The sequence below is a fragment of the Panthera tigris genome, chromosome B2 (genome assembly GCF_018350195.1).
Source record: "Panthera tigris isolate Pti1 chromosome B2, P.tigris_Pti1_mat1.1, whole genome shotgun sequence".
In the NCBI taxonomy this organism is placed as follows: Eukaryota; Metazoa; Chordata; class Mammalia; order Carnivora; family Felidae; genus Panthera; species Panthera tigris.
In genome coordinates this window covers 134,027,723-134,052,089 of record NC_056664.1, presented here as the reverse complement: position 1 = coordinate 134,052,089, position 24,367 = coordinate 134,027,723, and the positions used below count along the sequence as shown (strand labels likewise).

The window sequence follows — 24,367 nt, the reverse complement described above, 5'->3', positions numbered from 1 at the left end:
ATTTATATCCAAGTTAGTTAGCATATAGTGCAACAATGATTTCAGGAGTAGATTCCTTAATGCCCCTTACCCATTTAGCCCATTCCCCCTCCCACAACCCCTCCAGCGACCCTCTGTTTGTTCTCCATATTTAAGAGTCTCTTATGTTTTGTCCCCCTCCCTGTTTTTCTATTATTTTTGCTTCCCTTCCCTTGAGTTCATCTGTTCTGTGTCTTAAAGTCCTCATACAAGTGAAGTCATATGGTATTTGTCTTTCTCTGACTAATTTCACTTAGCATAATACCCTCTGGTTCCATCCACATAGTTGCAATTATTTTTATTTTTTAATGTTTATTTATTTTTGAAACAGGGAGGGAGAGAGAGACAGAGCATGAGTAGGGAAGGGGGAGAGAAAGGGAGACAGAATCTGAAGCAGGCTCCAGGCTCTAAGCTGTCAGCACAGAGCCCAACGCGGGGCTCGAACCCATGAACCATGAGATCATGCCCTCAGCCAAAGTTGGACACAACCAACTGAGCCACCCAGGTGCCCCTTGTAATGTTTTAAAAAGTCATTTCTATTTAATGCTTATAAGTAATAATTTTCCTATATTTTCTTCTAGTATAATTACCAATTCATCATATATATGAATTTATTTTGGTACAAAGGGGTCTTTACGTTTAAATAAGAGTTTCTCCAACCCCAAATACTTTCAGAGAATCAGAAAAGCTATTGTTTTTCTCTCCAAAAACCAATAGAGGACTCATTCAAATAACTGACATTTAAAACCCAAGAAAATTCCCAACAGATTGAAAGTGCTAGATAACTTAAGATAGGTCTTTCTCAAAGTTACAAATTTTCATAGCTGCTATACTTGACCAACCCCTAATGGATTTTCCAAATAAAATATTTCAAATAATATTCAACTTGAGATTTTATGATACGTCCATTATAGCATTTAAAATACTCTCTCCCTAATTCACTCATCACTAAATAACCTTTTATATCCAATTTTTACATGATTAGATACCAGTGACAACCAACAAAAACTTTAATGACAGTTTCTACCAAGAAGGCTTCCTTCTATAGATCATGGATTAATAAAAGAGGTTCATTAACAACCGACATAACTCATAGATGATAAAATTTAACTTTCTTTAAACCTTTTTTACTGAAAAAAAACCCATCTTAGTGGAAAACTGTGATCCATTTGTGCCCGAATGACCAAAGTTAACTTACCATATGTGGAGCACTGATTGTTGCTTGGAAACCTGCAAAAGAAGAAGAGAACTACTGACATATTCGATACAAAAACATACCAGATACTCCATGTAACTCCTTTCCTCACATCCACAAATTCTTTGTCATAAAATATTTTTGTTTTTATGATCTCAAGAAAACTTTTATTTTGCATTTTAGAGTACTGTCAAGCAGCAGTTAAAATGAGAAAATACAATCATGCCAAAGGCTGATGTGCTCTTCTAGTACAACACTCCCACTATTTCTGAAAATTTCTTCTCCCATATAGTTAGCTAAAAAAGTAAGAAAAAGTAAGTTGAGTTGGTAACTTTATGGCTTGTTTTCCTCTCCAGATTTATGAAAAGAAAACAAACTTCCATATACAATAGTATGCAAAATCTTCGCAAAATTAAGTGGCTTCATACTTCCGACAACTTATTGAACAATTAACTGGCACTCCAAGTAGATTAAGAGACTAACACCTACTTCAATTTGCTCTATATACTAACACCTGACGGTAATTCCCAATCTTTTCGTAGTGTTTAGCTTTCAAGTTTTTCCTTCCGGTGCTGCTTTCTCAAAACTTATTTACCTGCTTCTGCATCTGAAGCAATTTTCACTGAGCGGTGGTAGCAGGTGCCTTCGGGGTTCAGAAGCTCCCCAGGATCTTCTCTGCTGACTGTTATAGTGCTTTGAAAGAAGATAGTATGGCGGCTGGCCGACAGGATCCCGAGGCACTTCTAAGCCTCAAAGGCGCCCACTGCCAAGGCTCAGCAGTTCAGCAAAAACTGCTTCAGGAGAAGGAATTAAATAAAGAACTTTCTGAAATCAAGCACAAACCAAAAGATTCAGGGCAAGTGAAGCAGAGAAATCAATAACTACTTTATTACGCTTACTTCCTTTAATATTGATTTAAAAAACTGATACTAATGTGAAAAACCACCTCAGTCAACATTGAGGCCCTAAAGAGCACTTAGCTTAAACTTAAATTTTCATTAAAAGTATGTTTTATGAAGAATGTTTAAAATATTGTTTATATATATTATATAAGTTTGAGAAAACAGAAAACATACTTCATATACATAACATCATCTTATTGAAATGGTTATGTTTGGGATTATGAAACTTCCTGAGGCATAAAATTCAAATTAGCAAGGCAATAATATCTGTGTCTCAAACTAGTTTTACTTAACAAAAATTATACAGTTAATGAGTAAAAATGTGACAATTTCAGAAATCCAGAAGCTCACCTATTGATTGTGGAGAATCCATATAAGGGTTACATTTTGCATAGTGGGAGCGGTCTGTGGCCAGCATTACTTCAAACACTTTATCTGTTTTGATGATTCCATTTTCTGAAACGAATGAGGCAAACATTTTAAGCTGGGAGTGAGATGATGAGATGATGAGCTATATTTTAGAATAATTACTCTGGTTGCACTGTAGAGACTGGATTGGAAGAGAGCAAGAATGGCAGTTGTTGCAATGACCCAGGTAAACACAACCTGGTCCTCAGTGAGGACAGTTAGGATAAAGAAAAGCAGGATTTGAGTTATATTTAATAGGTAATGTATACTTAACTAACTAGCTTTGAAGGAAGAACGGGGATAATGGCTGAAATGCTGATGTCATACACTGACTTGAGAAATCCTACAGAAGGAGCAGAGTTAAGGAGAAAAGGGTAACTTACTTATTCAGTTAATGGCTAAAGCATACAGGTGGAGATACGCAGCAGTCCACGGAACACGTGGATCTGGAGTTCAGGAAAGAGATCTAGGGCGGTGATAAAGATTTCTAGTTATACAGATGGTAACTGAAGCAACGGAAGTGAAATAAGTGGCCAGGGAAGAATACACAGGAAGAAAAACAAAAGCGAACACTGAAGAGATGTGCAAAGGAAGCAGAACCTTCAGAGATTATGACAAAGAGCAGTCACAAGGGTGGATGAAAATCAAGTAGATAAACTGTTACAAAGCCCAAGCGAAAAGAAATTTTTCAAGAAGGAAAGCAGGGTGAGTAATGATTATATATGGGTCCCCCAACTATTCATTCTTTGAGATTAAATATAATACGTTAACTTTGCATAACCTTCATGGTACCATGTTGTTATTCAGTAAAGTCCTTATTAACTCACTCAATAAGTTTATTGACTGTCTAATACATACCAGACAAAATGGTATATGCTTAGGATTATACAAATAAACAGGATAGCATATTCCTGTCCTCACAGATCTAAAAACTGTAAGATTAAATGTATGAACTTGACTTTAACATTCAAGAAATAAAAATTTTTAACCAAAATATGCTTTGCTGAATTTGGCTACGTTATGAATGACTATTTTAAAATGAGACTTTAGGGGCGCCTGGGTGGCACAGTCAGTTAAGCTTCCAACTTCAGCTCAGGTCAGGACCTCATGGTTCGTGAGTTCAAGTCCTGCGTTTTGGGCTCTGTGCTGACAGCTCAGAGCCTGGAGCCTGCTTCAGATTTTGTGTCTCCCTCTCTCGCTGCCCCTCCCCCGCTCGTGCTCTGTCTCTCTCTCTCTCTCTCTCTCTCTCTCAAAAATAAACAAACATTAAAAAATTTTCTTTGAAAAATGAGACTTTAGTGGGGTGCCTGGCTGGCTCAGTTGAGAGAGGATGTGACTTGGGGCACCTGGGTGGCTCAGTCGGTTGAGCCTCTGACTCTTGATTTCGGCTCAGGTCATGATCTCACAGTTCGTTAGATCGAGCCCCACATCACGCTCCACGCTGATAGTGCAACCCCTGCTTGGGATTCTCTCTCTTCTTCTTTCTGCCCCTCCCCTGCAAGCGCGTGTGTGTGTGCACACTCTCTCACTCTTTCTCTCTCTCAAAATAAATGAATAAACTTTAAAAAAAAGGAAAAACATGTGACTCTTGATCTCAGGGTTGTGAGTTCAAGCCCCACGCTGGGTGTGGAGATTACTTATATAAATAAACTTAAAAAAAATAAGACTTCAGTAAAAGCATCATGAGAAGTTTCAAATATTTATGCAAACCTATTTAATTTATTCATTAACTGTGGAGTGTCCAGGTTCTAGAGGGTAATGGCAGTTACCAGAACCTGAATCTCTTCACATAGTCACTCAAAAAATCTTCAACCTAAGATCATGAAGGGGCATATATAAAACCACACATGACCCATGCCTTCATATTACTAGAAGGCAGAGAATATTCAGACATCTAATTACCTATAAAATAAACACTAAATTCCAACAAAGTTCCTCCCATTGCTGTAAGCCTGTGGGTACAGAAAACCAGGGTAGGGATGGGATGAGGTTAAAAGACTCCAAGAGAAAAAGGAGAAGCAGGGGATACAGATGAAGCACACACAAAATCATTCCCCTCAAAAGGAGCACTAAGTACTAAAATACGGAACACAGGCCTGGGACTTGGATCTTCACAGCACTGGCTATAAGAAAGGAACTTAAAAGACGGTGAGATGACGAAGATGCCAAGACCATTCAATGATGAAAGATCAGTCATTTTCAACAAACAGTGCTGGGACAACTGGATAACCACATGTAAAAGAATGAAACTCAAACTTTACTTCATATCATATATAAAAATTAACTCAAAATGGACCAAAGACCTAAGTATATGAGCTAATACCATAAAACTCATAGAGATAATATTGAGGTAAATCTTCATGACCTTGGATTTGGCAATGGATTCACAGATAGAATACCAAAAGCACAAGCAACAAGAGAAAACAATAGAAATTGGATTTCATCAAAATTAAAAGTTTCTGTGCCTTAAGGATGCTCTCAAGAAAGTGAAAAATAACTCATAGAATGGGAGAAAATATTTTCAAATCATGTATCTGGGAAGGGACTTGTATTTAGAATACATAAAGAACTCTTACAATTCAATGTAAAGAGACAAAATGTGCAAAGAATCTGAATAGACATTTCTCCAAAGGTATACAAGTGGCCAATAGGTACATGAAAAGATGCTGCTCAGGGAAATGCAAATTAAAACCACAATGAGACACCACTTCATAGCCCCTACAATGGCTACAATCAAAAAGGCAGATGATAAATACTGGCAAGGACTTATGCACTGCAGGTGGAAATGTAAAACGGTGCTGCCACCTCAGAAAATGGCAGTTCCCCAAATGGTTAAAGGTAAGAGTTACCACAGGACCCAGCAATTCTATTCCTATATGTATACCCAAGAGAAATGAAAATATATGTTCACACGGAAACTTGTACACAAACGTGCATAGGAGCATTATTCATAATAGCCCAACGTGGTAATAACCCATATGTCCACCAATGAATGGGTACACAAAATGTGGTATATCCATACAATAAAATATTATTAAACCATAAAAGTACTGACTCCTGCTACCACATAATACGAACCTTGAAAACACTGTGCTAAGTGAAAGAAACCAGTAGCAAAACACCAGATACTGTATGATTCTATTTAAAAATTAAATGGGACTAGAGGTGGCAGCCATGAGAAGTTCTACTTCTGGGGGAGAATCAAATAAAAAGGGAAAGGATGGTGCCTCTTGGTGCAGCAACAGGGAAAAGATAATTAAGGATATTACAGAAACAAAAGAGCAACAAGATGTGCTGACTCCTCCCCTTTTCCCAACACTACTCCCAACACATCATCGTCCATTAAAGAAACTGCAAGTCAGGGGCACCTGGGTGGCTCAGTTGGTGAAGCGTCCGACTTCGGCTCAGGTCATATCTTACAGTTCGTGGGTTCGAGCCCCATGTCCAGCTCTGTGCTGACAGCCCAAATCCTGGAGCCTGCTTCAAATTCTGTGTCTCCCTCACTCTCTGCCCTTCCCCTGCTCTCACTCACTCTGTCTCTCTGTCTCTCAAAAGTAAACATTAAAAAAAAAAAAAAAAAAAAAAAAGAAACTGCAAGTCACAATACTGAAAAAAGGCGCTGTTGAATTGTGTCCACAAAATGTTTAAAAATAGGAAAACGAAAAAAACTCAACTCCATCCAAAGATACTGTAGAAAGAAAACAAAATACAAATAAAAACATTCCGGCTGATTAAACAGAAACAATAATTTTAAAACTACATTCAAAGAAAACCTAGCGGAAAGTAAGTAAAAATATTACCAGGCCAACTTCATGACATTTACTAATAAAACTATCAGACTTTATTTGAAGAATTTTTTTAATGTCTATTTATTTATTTACTTTGGTGTAGCTTTCTTTTTTTTTTTACAATTATTTATTTTTGAGAGACAGAGCACAAGTTGGGGAGGGGCTGAGACAGAAGGAGACACAGAATCCGAAGCAGGCTCCAGGCTCTAAGCCATCAGCAGAGCCCGATGCGGGGCTCGAACCCACAAACCGCGAGATCATGACCTGAGCCAAAGTTGGACGCTCAACCGAGCCACCCAAGCGCCCCTCTTTCTTTTTTATATATATGTAATTTGTTGTCAAATTGGCTTCCATACAACACCCAGTGCTCATCCCAACAGGTGCCCCCCTCAATGCCCACCACCCACTTTCCCTTCTCCCCCACCCGTCATCAACCTTCAGTTTGTTCTCTGTATTTAAGAGTCTCTTATGGTTTGCCTCCCTCCCTCTCTGTTTGTAACTTCTCCCCCACTTCCCCTTTCCCCCATGGTCTTCTGTTACATTTCTCAAGATCCACATATGAGTGAAAATATATGGTATCTGTCTTTCTCTGACTGACTCATTTCACTTAGCATAATACCCCCCAGTTCCATCCATGTTGTTGCAAATGGCCAGATTTCATTCTTTCTCATTGCCAAGTAGTATCCCATTGTATATATAAACCACATCTTCTTTACCCATTCATCAGCTGATGGACATTTAGGCTCTTTCCATAATTTGGTTATTGTTGAAAGCACTGCTATAAACATTGGGGTACATGTGCCTCTATGCATCAGCACTCCTATATCCCTTGGGTAAATGCCTAGCAATGCTATTGCTGGGTCATAGGGTAATTCTATTTTTAATTTTTTGAGGAACCTCCACAGTTTCCCAGGGCAACTGCACCAGTTTGCATTCCCACCAACGGTGCAAGAGGGTCCTGCTTCTCCACATCCTCGCCAGCATCTATAGTCTCCTGATTTGCTCATTTTAGCCACTCCGACTGGTGTGAGGTGGTATCTCAGTGTGGCTTTGATTTGTATTTCCCTGATGATGAGTGACAGTGAGCATCGTTTCATGTGTCTGTTGGTAATCTGGATGTCTTCTTTGGAAAAGTATCTATTCATGTCTTCTGCCCATTTCTTCACTGGATTATTTGTTTTTCAGGTGTGGAGTTTGGGGAGTTATTTATAGATTTTGGATACTAGCCCTTTATCCGATATGTCATTTGGAAATATCTCTTCCTGTTCCATTGGTTGCCTTTTAGTTTTGTTGATTGTTTCCTTTGCAGTGCAGAAGCTTTTAATCTTGATGAGGTCCCAATACTTCATTTTTACTTTTAATTCCCTTGCCTTTGGAGATATGTCAAGTAAGAAATTCCTGTGGCTGAGGTCAAAGAGGTTGTTGCAAACTATCAGAGTTTAAAGGCAAGGAAAAAAACCCCTCAGAGCCTCAAGGCAAAAAAATCAAGTTATGTAATAAGGATTGAAAAAAAAAAATTGGGCAACCGTCAGATTTCCTAAGAGCAAAATTCAGAGCAAAAAAGGAATAAAGCAACATTTTCAAGAAATTCAAGAAAAGAAAGTACAAATCAACAATTTAAAAAAGCAAATTACTGGGCACCTGGCTGGCTCGGTCCATACAGCATGCAACTCTTGATCTCTGGGTCATGAGTTTGAGAGTTCAAGCCCCACATTGTGGGTAGAGTTTATGTAAAAAAAATTTTTTAAACCCACAAAACAACAAGAACAGCAAACTACTGATACATTCAACAACACAGAGAAAGTTCAAAAGCATTAATGTCAGTGAAAAAAGCCATATATACTATATGACTCCTATAGATTGTACACTATATGACAATTTATATCAAATTCTAGAAAAGTCAAAATCACAGTGGCACAAAGCTGATCTGTGATTGCTAGAGGTTAGGGGTAAAGGAGATTGATTGCTAAGCAACATGAGAAACTCTGTGGGTAAAAGAAATGTTCTAGATCGTAGATCAGCAAATTTACATAAAGGTCAAAATAGTAAATATTTCAGGCTTTGCAGGCCGAATAGTCTCTGTTGCAACAACTCAACTCTGTCAATGTAGTGTGGGAACAACACAAACAATACCAAATACAGGGAATGGCTGTGTTAAGTAATATAAGTCTTTATTTCTAAAAATAGACACCAGACCAGATTGGGCTTCTGAGGTGTGGTTTGCTAATCCCTATTCTACATCATTAGGGTGTTGGTTACACAACTATATTTGTCAAATTTTTCAAACTGTAATTTTTTTTTTAGGATTTTATTTAAGTATGCTCCATGCCCAACATGGGGCTCAAACTCACAACCTCGAGATCAAGTGTTGTATGCTCCACCCACAGGGCAAGCCAGGTGCCCGTCAGATTGTAATCTTAAAATTAGTTGATTTATACCTCAATAAAGATTTTTTTTAAGTGTAAACCAAAGATTTTATACCCAGTCAAATTGTCCTTCAAATATCAAGTTTAGAGAAAAGATGTTTTGAATGTGCCAGAATTCTGGGAATGTCAGACAAGCCCTTCTGAGATATCTTCCAGAGGATGTGCTTCATCTAACCAAGAGATAAACAGGGATACATCATCAAAGGACACATAACCAACTGTAAAGCAAAGACTAAAACAGGGGTAGAGACATGGGTGGAATAATACATAAATGTCATATGGTTCTGACAAAGTAAAAAAAATGCATCTGTAAACAATGAGAGGAGAAAAAAGGGGTAAAGTAGAATTAGATCATTGACTGTTATGTACGTAATAGGGGGAATCAAAGGATACCATTTAATACTGACTGACCAGATAGCAAATAGAAAAGGTAGTTTAAAGACATTGCAAAAGGTATAAACACAAACCTTCCAAATAACAAAAGAATATAGTTAAAAATTAGCAAACAAAGCACATGAAATAGAAAAACATTGTAAAGGGGTGCCCGGGTGGCTCAGTCGGTTAAGCATCCGACTTTGACTCAGGTCATGATCTCACAGTTTGTGAGTTTGAGCCCCACGTTGGGCTCTGTTCTGACAGCTCAGAGCCTGGAGCCTGGTTCAGAGTCTGTGTTTCATTCTCTCTCTGCCCCTACCCCACTTGTGCTCTGTCTCTCTCTGTCTCTCAAAAATAAATAAATGTAAAAAAATTAAAAAAAAAAACAAAAAAAACATTGTAAATAGTCCTAGACTGGCAAAGACAAACTTATTTAGTCTTTTCATTTTAAAATATTATAAATTTTGGATATGCGGTGCCTGGGTGGCTCAGTTGATTAAGTCCGACTTTGGCTTGGGTCATGATCTCATGGCTTGAGGGTTCAATCCCTATGTCGGGCTCTGTGCTGACAGCTCAGAGCCTGGAGCCTGCTTCGGATTCTGTGTCTCCCTCTCTCTCTGCTCCTCCTCCTCCCTTGCACACTGTCTCTCTCTCTCTCAAATATAAATAAAACATTAAAAACATTTTTAAATAAAATAAAGTATTATAAATTTTGGGTAAATTAACCCCCATGGGAAATATTATTTCTACACAAATAACTTTAAGCAAGCTACCTGTGAAATTTATTAAAATAAAATAGTGAAATAAATAAAACAGTGAAAGCATTTTCAAAACAATTTTAAATCACAAGAAGACTTATTATTTACTAAACATAACCCTGTGCCAGACAAAATCCTACCCATATTATATACACTACCCCTGTTAAGGTATGAACTTGTGAACTACAAATAGTCTTATGCCATCTCTAACAATCTTATAAAGTAAGCACTATTGGGGTGCCTGGGTGGCTCAGTCAGTTGAGTGTCTGACTTTGGCTCAGGTCATGGTCTTACAGCTAGTGAGTTCAAGCCCTGCATCAGACTGTACTGACGGCTCGGAGCCTGGAGCCTGCTTCGGATTCTGTGTCTCCCTCTCTCTCTGCCCCTCCCCTGCTTGTGCTCTGTCTCTCTGTCTCTCTGTCTGTCTCTCTCTCTCTGTCTCTGTCTCAAAAATAAATAAATATTTTTTTTAAAAAGTAAGCACTATTATTACTCCATTTTACAGATGATAAAATTGAGTGTAGAGACTAAGTTGTCTAAGACCTCAGAGCAAATCAGATGTAAGGCCATTCAAATTGAGATGTTACATTCCTACTAACCACTTGACTATACTTCCACTAACATATTCAAATAGCTTAATGACTTCTAATTCATTTCCCAAAATGATTCTTTTTTTTTAATGTTATTTATTTATTTTGAGAGAGCGAGAGAGGCAGAGGAAGAGGGACAGGGAGAGGGAGAGAAAGAACCCAAAGCAGGCTCCATGCTCAGCACAGAGCCTGATGTGGGGCTCGATCCCATGACCATGAGATCATGACATGAGCTGAAACCAAGAGTCAGACACTTAACTGACTGAGCCACCCAGGCACCCCCCAAAATAACTGAGTGGTTCTTTTGTCTTGAACTCAATTCAAATTCTAGAGAGATGGTTCACAGACTCTCAAGGTTACATGGGGTCTTAGGATCCCTAAAGTCTAACTTCTTCATAAATTGGTATCATGATTACTATTTGAAGATTTCCACATTCAAATCACTCTATTATATTTCCCTGTATTAATATGAAATCTCCCTCTTTATAACTTACTTACATGAACCTTAGTACTGCTCTCTTAAGCCACAAAAGAAAATACTGAATTTTCTATCCAGCCAACATTTTTCATTCATCTGAAGACATATGACCACTTATCATATCTTTAAGATACAAGCCTTATCTTTCTCAGATTTAGCAGCTTCATTCAATGTCTCCAATATTCATCAGTTTTTAAAACCATCATCATATTCACTTATTCACTCTTTGGATGGATACTTAAAAGTGTGATATCTAAAATCAAACATATTGTTCCAGGCACATTCTAAAAACCAAAGTGAACAGACTACTTCCCTTAAGCTAGGTAATACACTTCTATCAAACTCACATGAGTTTCTTTGGCTACTTTCTTACTCTATGTAGGCATATGGAATTTACTAAAAACTCTATATGGTCTTTGTTGTTGTTGTTAAAATGTTTATTTATTTATTTTTGAAAGAGAGAGAGACAGAAAGATGGAGACAGAGGCAGAGAGAGAATACAAGCAGGCTCCACTCTGTCAGTGCAGAACCCAATGCAGGGCTTGATCTCAAGAACTGTGAGACCATGGCCTAAGCCAAAATGGAGAGTCAGATGCTTAACCAGCTAAGCCACCCAGGTGCCCCTCTAAATGGTTTCTTACTTTTTTTTTTTTAATTTTTTTTAAGTTTATTTATTTGAGAGAGACAGAGTCAGTACGAGAAGGGGAAGGACAGAGAGAGAGGGAGAGTGAATCCCAAGCAGGCTCCACACCATCAGCACAGAGCCCAAGGTGGGGCCCAAGCCCATGAACCTGGAGATCATGACCTGGGCTGAAACTGAGAGTTGGACGCTTAACCAACTGAGCCACCCAGGCACCCCTCTAAATGGTTTTTAAAAGCATGTCACTATTTATTAAAAAGATGAACACATCAAGTCTCAGTATCAACCCTTATTATGCCATTATTGGGTAGTTTCCAAAATTTTCACAATATTCTTTTTGTTTTTGCCCCAAATTCCATATTTTGAAAGATGCCTAAACCAAGCTACATTTACTAAGTTATTAAGTCATTTTACCATTTTTGGTAATCTGACATGTATAACTGCCAGCACCCTGAACTATTTTTAGCAAACAGTAAAATAATTTAATGTTTCACTTTTCGTGGATAGCCCAATTATGAGTAAATGTGTAATTACCATCAGGCTTTCTGAAATAGCAAACAGCTCTATAACCACCCATACCCAATCTTCCTGCACCCTAGGGACCAAGGACCTTAATTAAATAATTATAATAATGGCTAGTGTTGGTCCAAATATGCAATTGATCCAAATAAGAAGGTTCAAAAAGGAGAATGTAGTAGAATCCAAGCCATAAACCAAATAATAAAAAAACTTAAAGAGATCAGAGCCATGTTGAGAAGGTATCTGTTTCTGGTTTTTTTTTTTTTTTTCTTAAAAACATCTTTTTTTTTTAATGTTTATTTATTTATTTTTGAGAGAGAGAGAGAGAGAGAGAGAGAGAGAGAGCAAGCAGGAGAGGGTCAGGCAGAGAGGGAGACAGAATTCCAAGCAGGCCCACGCGGTCAGCACAGAGCCCAACATGGGGCTTGAGCTCAGGAACTGTGAGATCATGACCTGAGCTGAAATCAAGGGTCAGATGCTTAACCGACTGAGATACCCAGGCGCCCCTCTGTTTCTCTTCTTAACTTCAGGGGTGGAGAAGGGTGCAGAGGGAAATAAGTTCCGGGGGGGAAAAAAAAAAAGATATGAAAGAAAACTAAAATGTGACAGGATTTAAAGCAATTGATGTAATACAAAACAAGGAAAAATATCTGACTATTCCTCTACAATAGTAGGAGGGATCTGTGATACTGGAAACAGAAGGCAGGGAATAAACGCACAGCAGACTACATAACTCAGCCATGAGTTATCATCACTGGTGACTATTGATTTTCAACACTTAAAAATCAACAAAGTACAGGAGTACCTGAGTGGCTCAGTCGGTTGAGTGTCCGACTTTGGCTCAGGTCATGATCTTGCAGTTTGTGAGCTCAAGCCCCACGTTGGGCTCACTGCTGTCAGTGCAGAGCCTGTTTCGGATCCTCTGTCTCCCTCTCTCTCTGCCTCTCCCCCACTCACTCTCTCTCTCAAAAATAAATAAATTGAAAACATTAAAAAAACAACAATGTACAGAAAATTTATTTACTGCTCAGAACAAAATGCAAACTATCAATTTTGACAATGTAAAAGACCCACTAATAAGTTGTAAAATGAGAGGAAGAGCTCGCTGGTATCCTTTCTTACAAAGTTACCAGAGGTAGTGTTAGTTTATGAATTATTGAACAAGAAATTGAGGTTAAAGTATATTACTTAAAGTTACAAAGGTAACCACAAAAAAGGAAGCAAAAATTATGATGGGGGAGGAGTAGGTGTAAATACTCATCCATCTTGGCAGGAGGTCAACAGATAATGTCCAAAGTTGATAAAATAAGAAATGACAGTTTAACCACATGATTTAAAGACATGAAGGTAACTAACAGAAGAACCAAAAAAACACAGTTAAAAGTGGTTCCCGGGGTGCCTGAATGGCTCACTCGGTTAAGCATCCCACTCTTGAACTCAGCTCAGGGCTTGATCTCTGAGTCATGAGTTCAAGCCCTGCGTTGGGCTTTACGCTGTGCATGGAGCCCACTAAAAACAAAACAAAACAAAACAACACAAGTGGTTCCGTCTAAGCAATGAGTCTAGGGGTGGGGAGGAATAGGGCCAAGCAATCGTTATTTTTCACTAAAAGCCCTTCTGTATGATTTTATCTTTTAACCATGTACATATTACTTGACTAAAAATTAATCTTAATTCTCCCAACCCTTTATCACAGATGGTTTGTATTTATACACACACACACACACACACACACACACACACACACACACACACACATATATATATATACACATACACAAAATACACACACATACATAAATATACTCTCCAATTAGCAAGATCTAAGATGTAGTGAGAGAGTCCTTTTCCTTCACAGTGGTAGAATTTTAATGGAATGCATTACCTAGCTTCTCTATAGTTACCTATAATCTTACAATTAAGCTCTTGTCCATGGAACATACCAGAAATTATGTATGCAACTTGCAGATCATCCCCTTAAAAAGGAATGGGGGTTTTTCTCTTTCCTCAATCTTCACCCCACTGGCCGGAATATGGAAATGATGGAGGTAAATAAACTATCTTCAATCTTTCAGATGAGGGAAAGACTTTAGGAAGCACAAGAGAGATCCTTGTGCTCTACACTATGGAACCACCATATTAGCTCTGAATTACTTAGTTGTTACAGGATAGAGAAACTTTGATTATGTTAAGCCATTGTTATTTTGGTCTTTGTTAGAGCAGCTGAACAGGTACCCTCAGGCACACAGTATATGAAGAGGAAAATGAAATCAGCCTGAAGAACAGAACTGGAGTTGGAGCATGGGAATAGTTAGTTGTATAAGGCCCTAAAGAGGCCGCAAAGCTAAGCAAAAGGTGTTTAATACAGCAAGCAACAGGAGCCTGGGAAGGCAAGCAACTTAACAGAAATTGGTATATTAGGAAAATCAGTATAATGTGTAGAACAGAGCTGAGGAAAGGGAAAGTGTGACAACGTATCAGACACTTGGAGGTCTATCACTCCAAGCGTGAACTAAGGACCTAGGTTGGGAAAGTATCAATGAAACTACAGTGGAAGCAAACCAAGAAAGGCATCTGAAAGAACTGTTCAGTTAATGTGGTAACGGTCTAAAAGAATCAATGACTACCTCAAGATTCGTGACCTGGGAGAATAGAAGAATAGAAGCAATCCTGGTAGAAATGAAAAAGAAGAGAGTCTGTGTTGATATGAAGCACTGAACACACCAGGAAGAATGCCCTGATGCAGAGCTCGAACTCACAAAGTGTGATATCATGACCTGAGCCAAAGTCACACACTTAACCGACTGAGCCACCCGGGTGCACCTGTTTCCTACCGAGAATTAGACATGATATGAGATAAGCAGAGCTTGAGACACTCTGGGTATAGAAAGTCTGAAAGCTATTAGTTTCTGTTTTTATTTTATTTTGTATTTTATTCTATTTTATTTTGTTTTATTTTATTTTATTTTTAGAGAGAGAGAATGCAAGAGAGGAAGAGGGGCAGAGGGAGAGGGAGAATCTTAAGCAGGCTCCATGCTCAACATGGAGCCCGACACTGGGCTGAATCTCATGTCCCTGGGATCATGACCTGAGCTGAAACCAAGAGTCAGATGCTCAACCGACTGAACCACCCAGGTGCCCCTGAAAGAGATTAGTTTTAAATTCACACTATAATTAAAGAAGAATTTTATGTGACGGCAAGTTACAATAAAGCATATCATCTAAGTACCAGAGATTATTTCAAAATACATCTTTCTTGGTGTGCCTGGGTAGCTCAGTCAGTTAAGTGTCCAAGTTTGGCTCAGACAATGACCTCATGGTTAATGGGTTCAAGCCTGGCATCAGGCTCTGTGTTGGCAGCTCAGAGCCTGAAGACTACTTTGGATTCTGTGTCTCCTCTCTCTGCCTCTCCCCTGCTTGCACTCTCTCTCTCTCTCTCAAAAGTAAATGAACATTAAAAAAAATTTTTTTTTTCTAAATACATCTTTCTCGCTAGAGTTGTCGAATCACTATGTTGTACAGTTGAAACTAATGTAGCACTCTGTCAGATAATTAATAAAGAAAAAATCATCTTGGGATGCCTGGGTGGCTCAGTTGGTTGAGTGTTTGACTTGTTTGACTTCAGCTTAGGTATGATCTCGTGGTTTTGAGTTCAAGCCCCATTTCAGGTTCACTGTTATCAGTGCGGAGCCCACTTTGGAAACTCTGTCTCCCCTCTCTCTTTGCCCTTCCTCCACTCGCTCACTCTCTCTCTCTCTCTCAAAAAACAAATAAACATTAAAAAATTTTTAAAAACCCACATCTTAAAAAAAAATTAATAAATACCCACATCTTTCCTTGAACTATCACTCCTAATAGATACATAAAGCTAACTATTTGTCTTGACACTATTTCTTTTTCTTTTCTTAAAGTTTATTTGGAGAGTGAGAGAGAGAGGGTGCGAAACAGTGATAGAGGGAGAGAGAGAATCCCAAGCAGACTGCGCTGTCAGCACAGAGCCCAATGCGGGGCTCAATCTCACAACCATGATATCATGACCTGAGCCAAAATCAAGAGTTGGGTGCTGAACAGACTGAGCCATCCAGGTGACCCAGTTTTGACACTATTTCTTAAAGCAGCATGTTCCCTGGAGTCCTCACATTTGACAAACTAAAACGTTATACACAACTCTAAAATACAGGTAACCAAATGTTAACTTCTGTGGCTCTCTCCTAACACACACATACACAAACCCCACAGTTGATTTTACGAAATCCATGACATGTTTAAAATTACAGAATCTTGGGGCGCCTGGGTGGCGCAGTCGGTTAAGCGTCCGACTTCAGCCAGGTCACGATCTCGCGGTCCGTGAGTTCGAGCCCCGCGTCAGGCTCTGGCCTGATGGCTCGGAGCCTGGAGCCTGTTTCCAATTCTGTGTGTCTCCCTCTCTCTCTGCCCCTCCCCCGTTCATGCTCTGTCTCTCTCTGTCCCAAAAATAAATAAAAAAAAAAAAAAAAAAAAAAAAACGTTGAAAAAAAATAAAATAAAATAAAATTACAGAATCTTGGGGCACCTGGGTGGCTCAGTTGGTTAAGCGTCTGACTCTTGATCTCAGCTCAGGTCATGATCTCATGGTTTGTGAGATCAAAACCCTCGTAGGGCTCTGCACTGACAACACGGAGTCTGTTTGGGATTCTCTCTCCCTCTCTCTCTGCCCCTCCCCTGTGTATTCTCTCTCTCTTGCTCTCTCTCTCCCTCTCCCCCCAAAATAAATAAACATTAAAAAATAAAATTACAGGGGCGCCTGGGTGGCTCAGTCAGTTGAGCGTCCGACTTCAGCTCAGGTCATGATCTCGCCGTCCATGGGTTTGGGCCCTGCGTCGGGCTCTGTGCTGACAGCTCAGAGCCTGGAGCCTGTTTCGGATTCTGTGTCTCCCTCTCTCTCTGCCCCTTCCCCCGCTCACGCTCTGTCTCTGAAAAATGAATAAACCTTAAAAAAAAAATTAGAAATAAATAAATAAATACAATTACAGAATGCTGGATTTGGAAGGGTCCGTGGAAGTCTAGCACACAGTCAAAGCTGATGACATGTCTCTTCTACAACATCCCTTACAGAAAACGGTCATTCTTTGCTTCAACATATCCAGTGACAAAAAACATTATTTTTCAAAGCCAACTCTTCAATTGTTGGGATACCATTGTGAATACTTCCTTATAATGAGCCAAAATCTGCCTCCCAGTTGTCCTGGTTTGACCCTCTACTACATGACATTTCCTCAAATATTTAAACACGATTGCTCTTCTTAAGCTTTCTCATTGCTAAATCAAACAACCTCAATCCCATCGAATCACCATATAAAATGCCGACACTCTCATCATCTTGATCACCCTTGTCTGAATATCTTGTTTTTTAACTGCTACTCTTAAAGCATGAGGGTCAAAGCTAAACGTAATACTAACAAAAATATGTGGAACAGCACAATGGACCCAAGACCACGTTAAATAGAATGTAATATACAATACATCCAGATCTAGTGCTGCACAATAGAACTTACAATGATGGAAATGTTCTGTCTGCACTAACAGGCAGCTTGTAACCTCATGTGGATATTTATTTAAGAGAGAGAGAGAGAGTGAGAGAGAGTGAGAGCATGCACACAAGTTGGGGAGGTGGCAGAGGGAGAGACAGAATCTCAAGCAGGCTCCACTCTCAGTGTAGAGCCCGACACAGGGCTCGATCCCACGACCCTGGGATCATGACTTGAGCCAAATCAAGAGGCAGATGCTCAACCAACTAAGCCACCCAGGCACCTCTTCTTTCTTCTCTTTCTTTCTTTCTTTCTTTCTTTCTTTCTTTCTAAAGTCTCATGTGGCTACTGAGCTCTTAAAATATGGTTATTGTGACTAAGAAACTGAATTTTTAATTTCATTTAATTTTAAATGATTTAAATTTAAGTAGACACAATATTAAAGCCCCCTCATCGTATAAATTAAATCTGATTCAATGTACTGTAAGTTTACTTCTTAGTATGTACCCATAAAACTGACCTGAAACAAGTCAAATAAGGAGGTATGTTCTGGATTCTAAACGAGGCCCCAATTTCTGAAAATAATCCCTGAGGATTTTATTAGCTGGTTATATTTGGCCCATGAACACACATGATAAAATTATTGGAATATTCTCTTTCCCACTAGTTATGCTACTAGTCCTAAGAACTGACACTCTAAATACAAAAAGAAAATAATTCCAATTTATTTGCAGAAATAAATAAGGATACAAAAACCACAAATCATCATAATTTTTATTCAAATGCCTACTCTAAGTCTCCACTGAAATGTCTTATAAGCATCTCAAACACATCCCCCAAACTAAACTCCTGCTCTCCCCCACCTCCTTGCATGCCTCCTCCCCACCACTTCAAAGTCCCTGCTGCTCACTCACTTATTATTTCCAACTCAGAAAATGGCAGATCATTCCAGCTGCTCAGGCCCAAAACCTTGCTATCATATCCTCGATTCAGTCTTTCTCCCACACCCCTAATCCAAATCTACCACATGCAATTTTCTCTGCCTGGAATGCCTGTCCCGCAGCTCTCTCTACCTAGCTAGAATTTCTTCCCCTCCACCAACTCTTTGTTCAAATGACACCTTAGTGAGGCCTTCTCCCCTATGACTGCAAATCTAGCACCCCACACTCCTCATCCTCCTTCCCTACTCTGTCATTTATAATGTGACATACCAGCTATTTCACTTGTCTGCTCCCATTAGAAGTAACCTACAAGAGACAATATTTGTTGAGTGCTATATCCCTAGAGTTTGGCATACAGAAGAGAGTTAAATATCAGTTGGCTGAATGACAAATTCTATGTGGTATAGTATATGAGAAATGACACAAAGATGCAAAGTAAAAATAACTGATATATTAGGGCAGTGGACTGAAATTTTTTAACAAATAAAAATAGGTCAAAACAAAACAAAACAAAACACATCATTTTAAGTGGCCATGACTTGAAATGTTCCCAATAAAAGTAGAAAATAAATTCTAATATAAACATTACTTAAATTGTCACATTTCCTGGATTAAGCAGGCTCACAGTTATTTTAATTTGTTTCAAGAGCACATTATTAGCCCATAATTATAAAATAGCTATATTCTTTATTTCCATAAACCAGCACTAACACGGCCGCCACTAGCCACATGTGGGCTATTTAAGTTAAATAACACAAAAATTTAGTTCCTCAGCTGTGTTAACCACATTTCAAATGCTGAATGCCACATGTGGCTGATGACTACCATATTAAACTGCACAGATACAGACATTACAGACAACTCTTTGGGCAGGACTGCTATAGACTTCTTTTCTAAAACTTTATTCTAAAGTATAAAACTGATTCAGCTGAAACATTGGCAGTGTTTAACCTCATAATTTCCAATTCTTTGTCAGTGATTTTTTTTAATTATAAGTTTTTTTTAATGTTTATTTAATTTTGAGATAGAGAGTGAGTGCAAGCTAGCAGAGGAGAGACAGAGAGAGAGGGAGACAGAGAACCTGAAGCAGGTTCCCCCCAACATGATTGCAAAGCCTGATGTGGGGCTTGAACTCACGAACCATGAGAGATCATGACCTAAGCCAAAGTCAGACACTCAACCAACTGAGCCACCCAGGTGCCCCTCTGTGTCAGTGATTCTTAAAGTGTGGTCCCAGATCAGTAGCAGAATTACCTAGGAACTCGTTAAAAATACCAATTATTGGGGGTGCTTGGCTAGCTCAGTTGGTGGAGCATGTGACTCTTGATCTCAGAGTTGTGAGTCTGAACCCCACACTGGATATGGAGCCAGCCTAAAAAGAATAAAAAAAAAAAAAGAAAGAAAAATACAAATTCTTGGACCACAGCAATCTGTGTTTCAACAAGCTCTCCAAGTGATCTAGGAGATTCTGAAGCATGCTCAAGTTTTAACCATTCTAAGTTACTTAAGAGTGGTTGTCTGGGTGCCTGCCTGGCTCAGTTGGTGGAGCATGCGATTCTTGATCTTGGGGGTTGTGAGTTCAAAGCCCCACGTTGGGTGTAGAGATTACTCAAAAATGAAATCTTGTTTTTTTTAATGTTTATTTTGAGAGAGAATGTGTGCATGCGTGGGGAGGGGCAGAGAGAGAGAGAGAGAGAGAGAGAGAGAGAGAGAAAGGGGAATCCCAAGCAGGCTCCTCACTGTCGGCACAGAGTCCAACATGGGGCTCAATCCCACAAACTCTGAGATCATGACCTGAGCCAAAATCAAGAGTTGGACGCTTAAGCAACTGAGCTACCCAGGCACCCCAAAAATAAAATCTTAAAAAAAATAGTGATTTTCATCGTAACATAAGCTATGAAATATAAAATATACCATTACATTCTACAATATTCTATAAATGATGTATCAACTATGAAATCATACACAATCATAGTTATAGTATGACATCTTATAAAAGGAAAACTAAGTAAATATTTTTAATAAACTATAATAATACTGAAATTTTTTTAAATGTTTTATATATTTTTGAGAGAGAGAATACAAGCAGGGGGAGGGACAGAGAGAAAGAGGGACAGAAGATCTGAAGCAGGCTCTGCACTGAGAGCAGCAAGCCCCATGCCCATCTTGAATTCACAAACTGTGACATCATGACCTGAGCCGAAGTCAGACGCTCAACCGATTGAAGTCATCCAGGCACCCCGATAAACTGTAATAATATTAAAACTAAAGCAATCATGGGGCACCTGGGTGGCTCAGTCGTTTGAACATCCGACTCTTGATTTCTGCTCAGGTCATGATCTCACAGTTCACGAGATTGAGCCCTGAGTCAGGCTCCGAGCTGACAGGGCAGAGCCTGCTTAGAATTTCTCTCTCCCTCTCTCTTTTTACACTCTCACTCTCTCTCTCTCAAAATAAACAAACATTAAAAAAAAAAACCTAAAGCAATCGTGAACTTCATTGCTTTAAAAAGATACATAACTAATTTGCTTCCTCTTCCAATATGCAGATCCTTTTTCACTTCAACATCAATATAATAACACTTTTCTTTAAGTTTTTAATTTTAATTCCAGTATAGTTAACAAATAGCATTATATTACTTTCAAGTATATAATATAGTGATTCAACAACATAACCACACTTTAATCTTTTTCTAAAGATTCAAGTAGAAGCCTTTAAGTTATTAGAATAAACAGTGTAATAACCCAGAAAAGAAAGAAGTTTTCAACTTTTGTGCTAATTGAAATTCTCACATAAGAAAATATTACTTTTATAATAAACTAACAAATAAAAATGAAACCAGGTATCTCGGTGGCTCAGTAGATTAAGTGTCCTATTCTCGATTTCAGCTCATGTCTTACATGTCTTACAGTTGTGAGACTGAACCCCAAGCCAGGCTCTGTCCTGACAGCATGGAGCCTACTTGGGATTCTCTCTCCTTCTCTCTGCCCCTCCCCCGTGCACTCTCTCTCTCAAAGTAAATAAATGAACATTTAAATAAAAATGAAACCTATTAGCTAGAATTCTGCAAGTAGTTGAAACTGACATTGCACAAGTGTTACGAGAGGAAAAACAATTTGAGTACTCAAACTTCCTCTTATGAATCATAGAAGACTAAATATCTGCAATATCAACATCCACGTATGTTAAATATTTTTTAAATGTTTCTTTATTTCTGAGAGAGAGAGAGAGAGCACAAGTCAGGGTAGGGCAGAGACAGAGAGAGGGAGAGGGAGAGGGAGAGAGAGAATCCCTGGGGATTCTTCTGTGCTGTCAGCACAGAGCCTGAGGCAGGGCTCAGTCCCATGAACTGTGAAATGATGACCTGGGCAGAAACCAAGAGTCCAGTACTTAACTGACTGAGCCATCCAGGTGCTCCTTAAATATTTATTATTAAATTTTCTGATAGAAAAATATCCTTAGAAATTTCAGCTAGGAATAAGAGAATACAATAAAATGATTATAAAACCACTGGGGAAAGAGGTAGGCTTGACTTCCTACACATATGGCCCAAAAAGGAGAGACTTTCAGAGCCTGATTACCAATTTCTGCCACAGCTGAGTGTCTATGGTGCCAACCTACCAGTGGAAAGTTATTTAATCATAATTTGTGCATAGAATGTTTTGGGTGTGTGCACTGCAACAGCAGGCACTACCCCATTTCAAGAAATTTTATCTAAAAACTTGCAACGTATTGAGCCTATGTGTAATCCATAGGAACCTGAATCACACTTCAAAATACTGCCTCAGCATGTAATGTCCACTCCAATCAAATATCCTTCCATAAAGTGAACGCTGGCGATGCTTGACAGAATTGGGAAATCTAAACATTCTTCGTTGCTAAATACAAAGGATATAATTTCAAAATTTTAAAATACTGTAAAAAACAAAAAGTCAAATGACTAATAGTAACCATGTGCCAGACAAGAATATTTATTTTTGTCACTCATCTTGGTATTCCAAGCACAGACCCAAGCATATAAGGTATATTTAATTGCATTTACGAGAAAAGGAAGGGGTATTGAGTTGAGAGAATTCGAAGATATTTAAAAAAAAAAAAAAAGTCCCAGCCCTCAAGGAAGTTACAAATGGAATTAGGAAACATGACAAACATAAAAAAGGCTAAATAACATAAGACAAAAATACCACGTGGCAGGATACGATTATTTGCAAAGTTGGTGGCAAACGGGGCTATAAATTCTGATCACAGTGAGTATTATGGACTGCGGTCCTTCTGGTCTTCCAACCAGACAGCGACACTGTATTTCGATTTAAAAAAAGAAAGTGACACAGCACTCACATCCCACCCTAAAATCATCATAAGACGAAGGCATACAATAACTAAAGAGAATGACATGAAAAAATTTCCACACAAAGCTTTTACAAAGCCTTGGTAGCCTTGAAAAACAAAGTCAGAACATTCCACACATACAATCCTTCGCTGGACCAGGACCTCTAATAGCTCCTGAAATACAAGTCTGTCGGGAACAGCATCCTCTGATTATTTCTTCCTCCGCCCCCACCCCCCACCCCCCACGAAGCTATCCACTGGACAGCCGCCCCAGAAATTTCTCCCAGCATCCGCAATGACAATACTCTCATCTTTCCCTCCCTCCCCTCGCCTGTATCAGAGGGTGGCATCTCCCTCCAGAGGAAAAAACGGAGGGCGGGGGAGTCAGTGTGGGAGAGAATGCTCGCAGCGAGGTCGATTATTGAGGAGGAGGAAGGCGAGAAGATGCGGGGGTCGAGGGTGGGGTCCCCTCAGATGCAGCCCTGCCTCCAGGCCCCGCCAACATCTCCCCACCCCAAGGGCACGCCCCTCGCCCGCCGGACCCGGACGAACAGGCGGCTGACTCGAGTGACAGCCCCACCACCTGTGCCGCGACCCCTCCCCCAGGCCCGCGGGGAGACGCCTGCTCCGGCCCCACCAAGAGCAGCCCGTAGCTTTCTTTTCCCTTCGCGTCCACGTCGCCGATGAGTGACAGGTCCTGAGGGAGGCGATCGCCAGCGCATGCCGTTCGAGGCTGCTGGTGCAACCCTGCGCCGAACCCTCCAGCCGGTACCGGGCTGGAGATGGGGGGGGGGGGGGGGGGAGGGCAAACAGGGCGTTCCGGACGGCCCAGGGGGACCCAGTCCAGGCCTAGCCTGGCCCAGTTGCCCCACATCGGGCGGGGGTGGCACTTACTGCGGAGATTGTGGATTAGCTCCGAGTGGCTGGCGCCGCCGGATTTCCAGGCCATCGCTAAGCACACCCGGAGCAGGTACAGAACCACCTTCAACGCGGCGACGGTGCCCAGCAGTTTCCCCAAGAGTGAGACCACCTCCCACACGGTCACCGCCCCGCTCGCGTCCCCGCTGTAGCCTCCGCTCTGACTGCTGTCGCCGCCGGTGCCGCCACTGCGCGCTCCCGGCATCCCCCGCGGCACGCATGCGCTCTGTGACGCCGCGCGGCCTCGGGTGCGGCGGGGTGGGGCCGGAGGCAAGGGTGGCCTCGTGCCCCGCCGCCTGTGCCGGTGGCTGCTGCGGCTGCTGCGGACGGGCTGGGAGCCCGGGCTGAGTCAGCACCGCCGCCGCCGCTGCAGCTGCTGCTGCGTGCCCCCTTCCTGAGGCCTCGGCCAGCGCACAGGCAATTTGCTGAGTTCGCCTTGCGGTTAGGCGGGGTGGGCCCCGAAGCGGTTGGTCGCGTGCCTGGCTATGGTCCTGGTCACTCAGCGCCGCGGCACGACGGCGAGGCTGATTCGTGCCGCCGCGTCTGCTCGATCTGGTTACGATCTGGTTAACGAT

The 24,367-nt window shown here is 40.4% G+C and overlaps 1 protein-coding gene across 2 annotated transcripts in view; it reads right to left on the bottom strand.

The window, feature by feature from the left end:
• PCMT1 (protein-L-isoaspartate (D-aspartate) O-methyltransferase) overlaps positions 1–24,012 on the bottom strand; it is a 50,938-nt gene extending 26,926 nt beyond the window's left edge. For both annotated transcript variants that reach the window (XM_042987309.1, XM_042987308.1), the window contains exons 1-3: positions 23,769–24,012; positions 2,467–2,571; positions 1,217–1,248 (exon numbers count right to left, since the gene is read on the bottom strand). In XM_042987309.1, coding sequence (XP_042843243.1) covers positions 1,217–1,248; positions 2,467–2,571; positions 23,769–23,997 — 366 coding nt within the window. In that variant the 5' untranslated portion in view covers positions 23,998–24,012. The remainder of the gene's footprint in view (positions 1–1,216; positions 1,249–2,466; positions 2,572–23,768) is intronic.
• Positions 24,013–24,367: the final 355 nt, after the last annotated feature.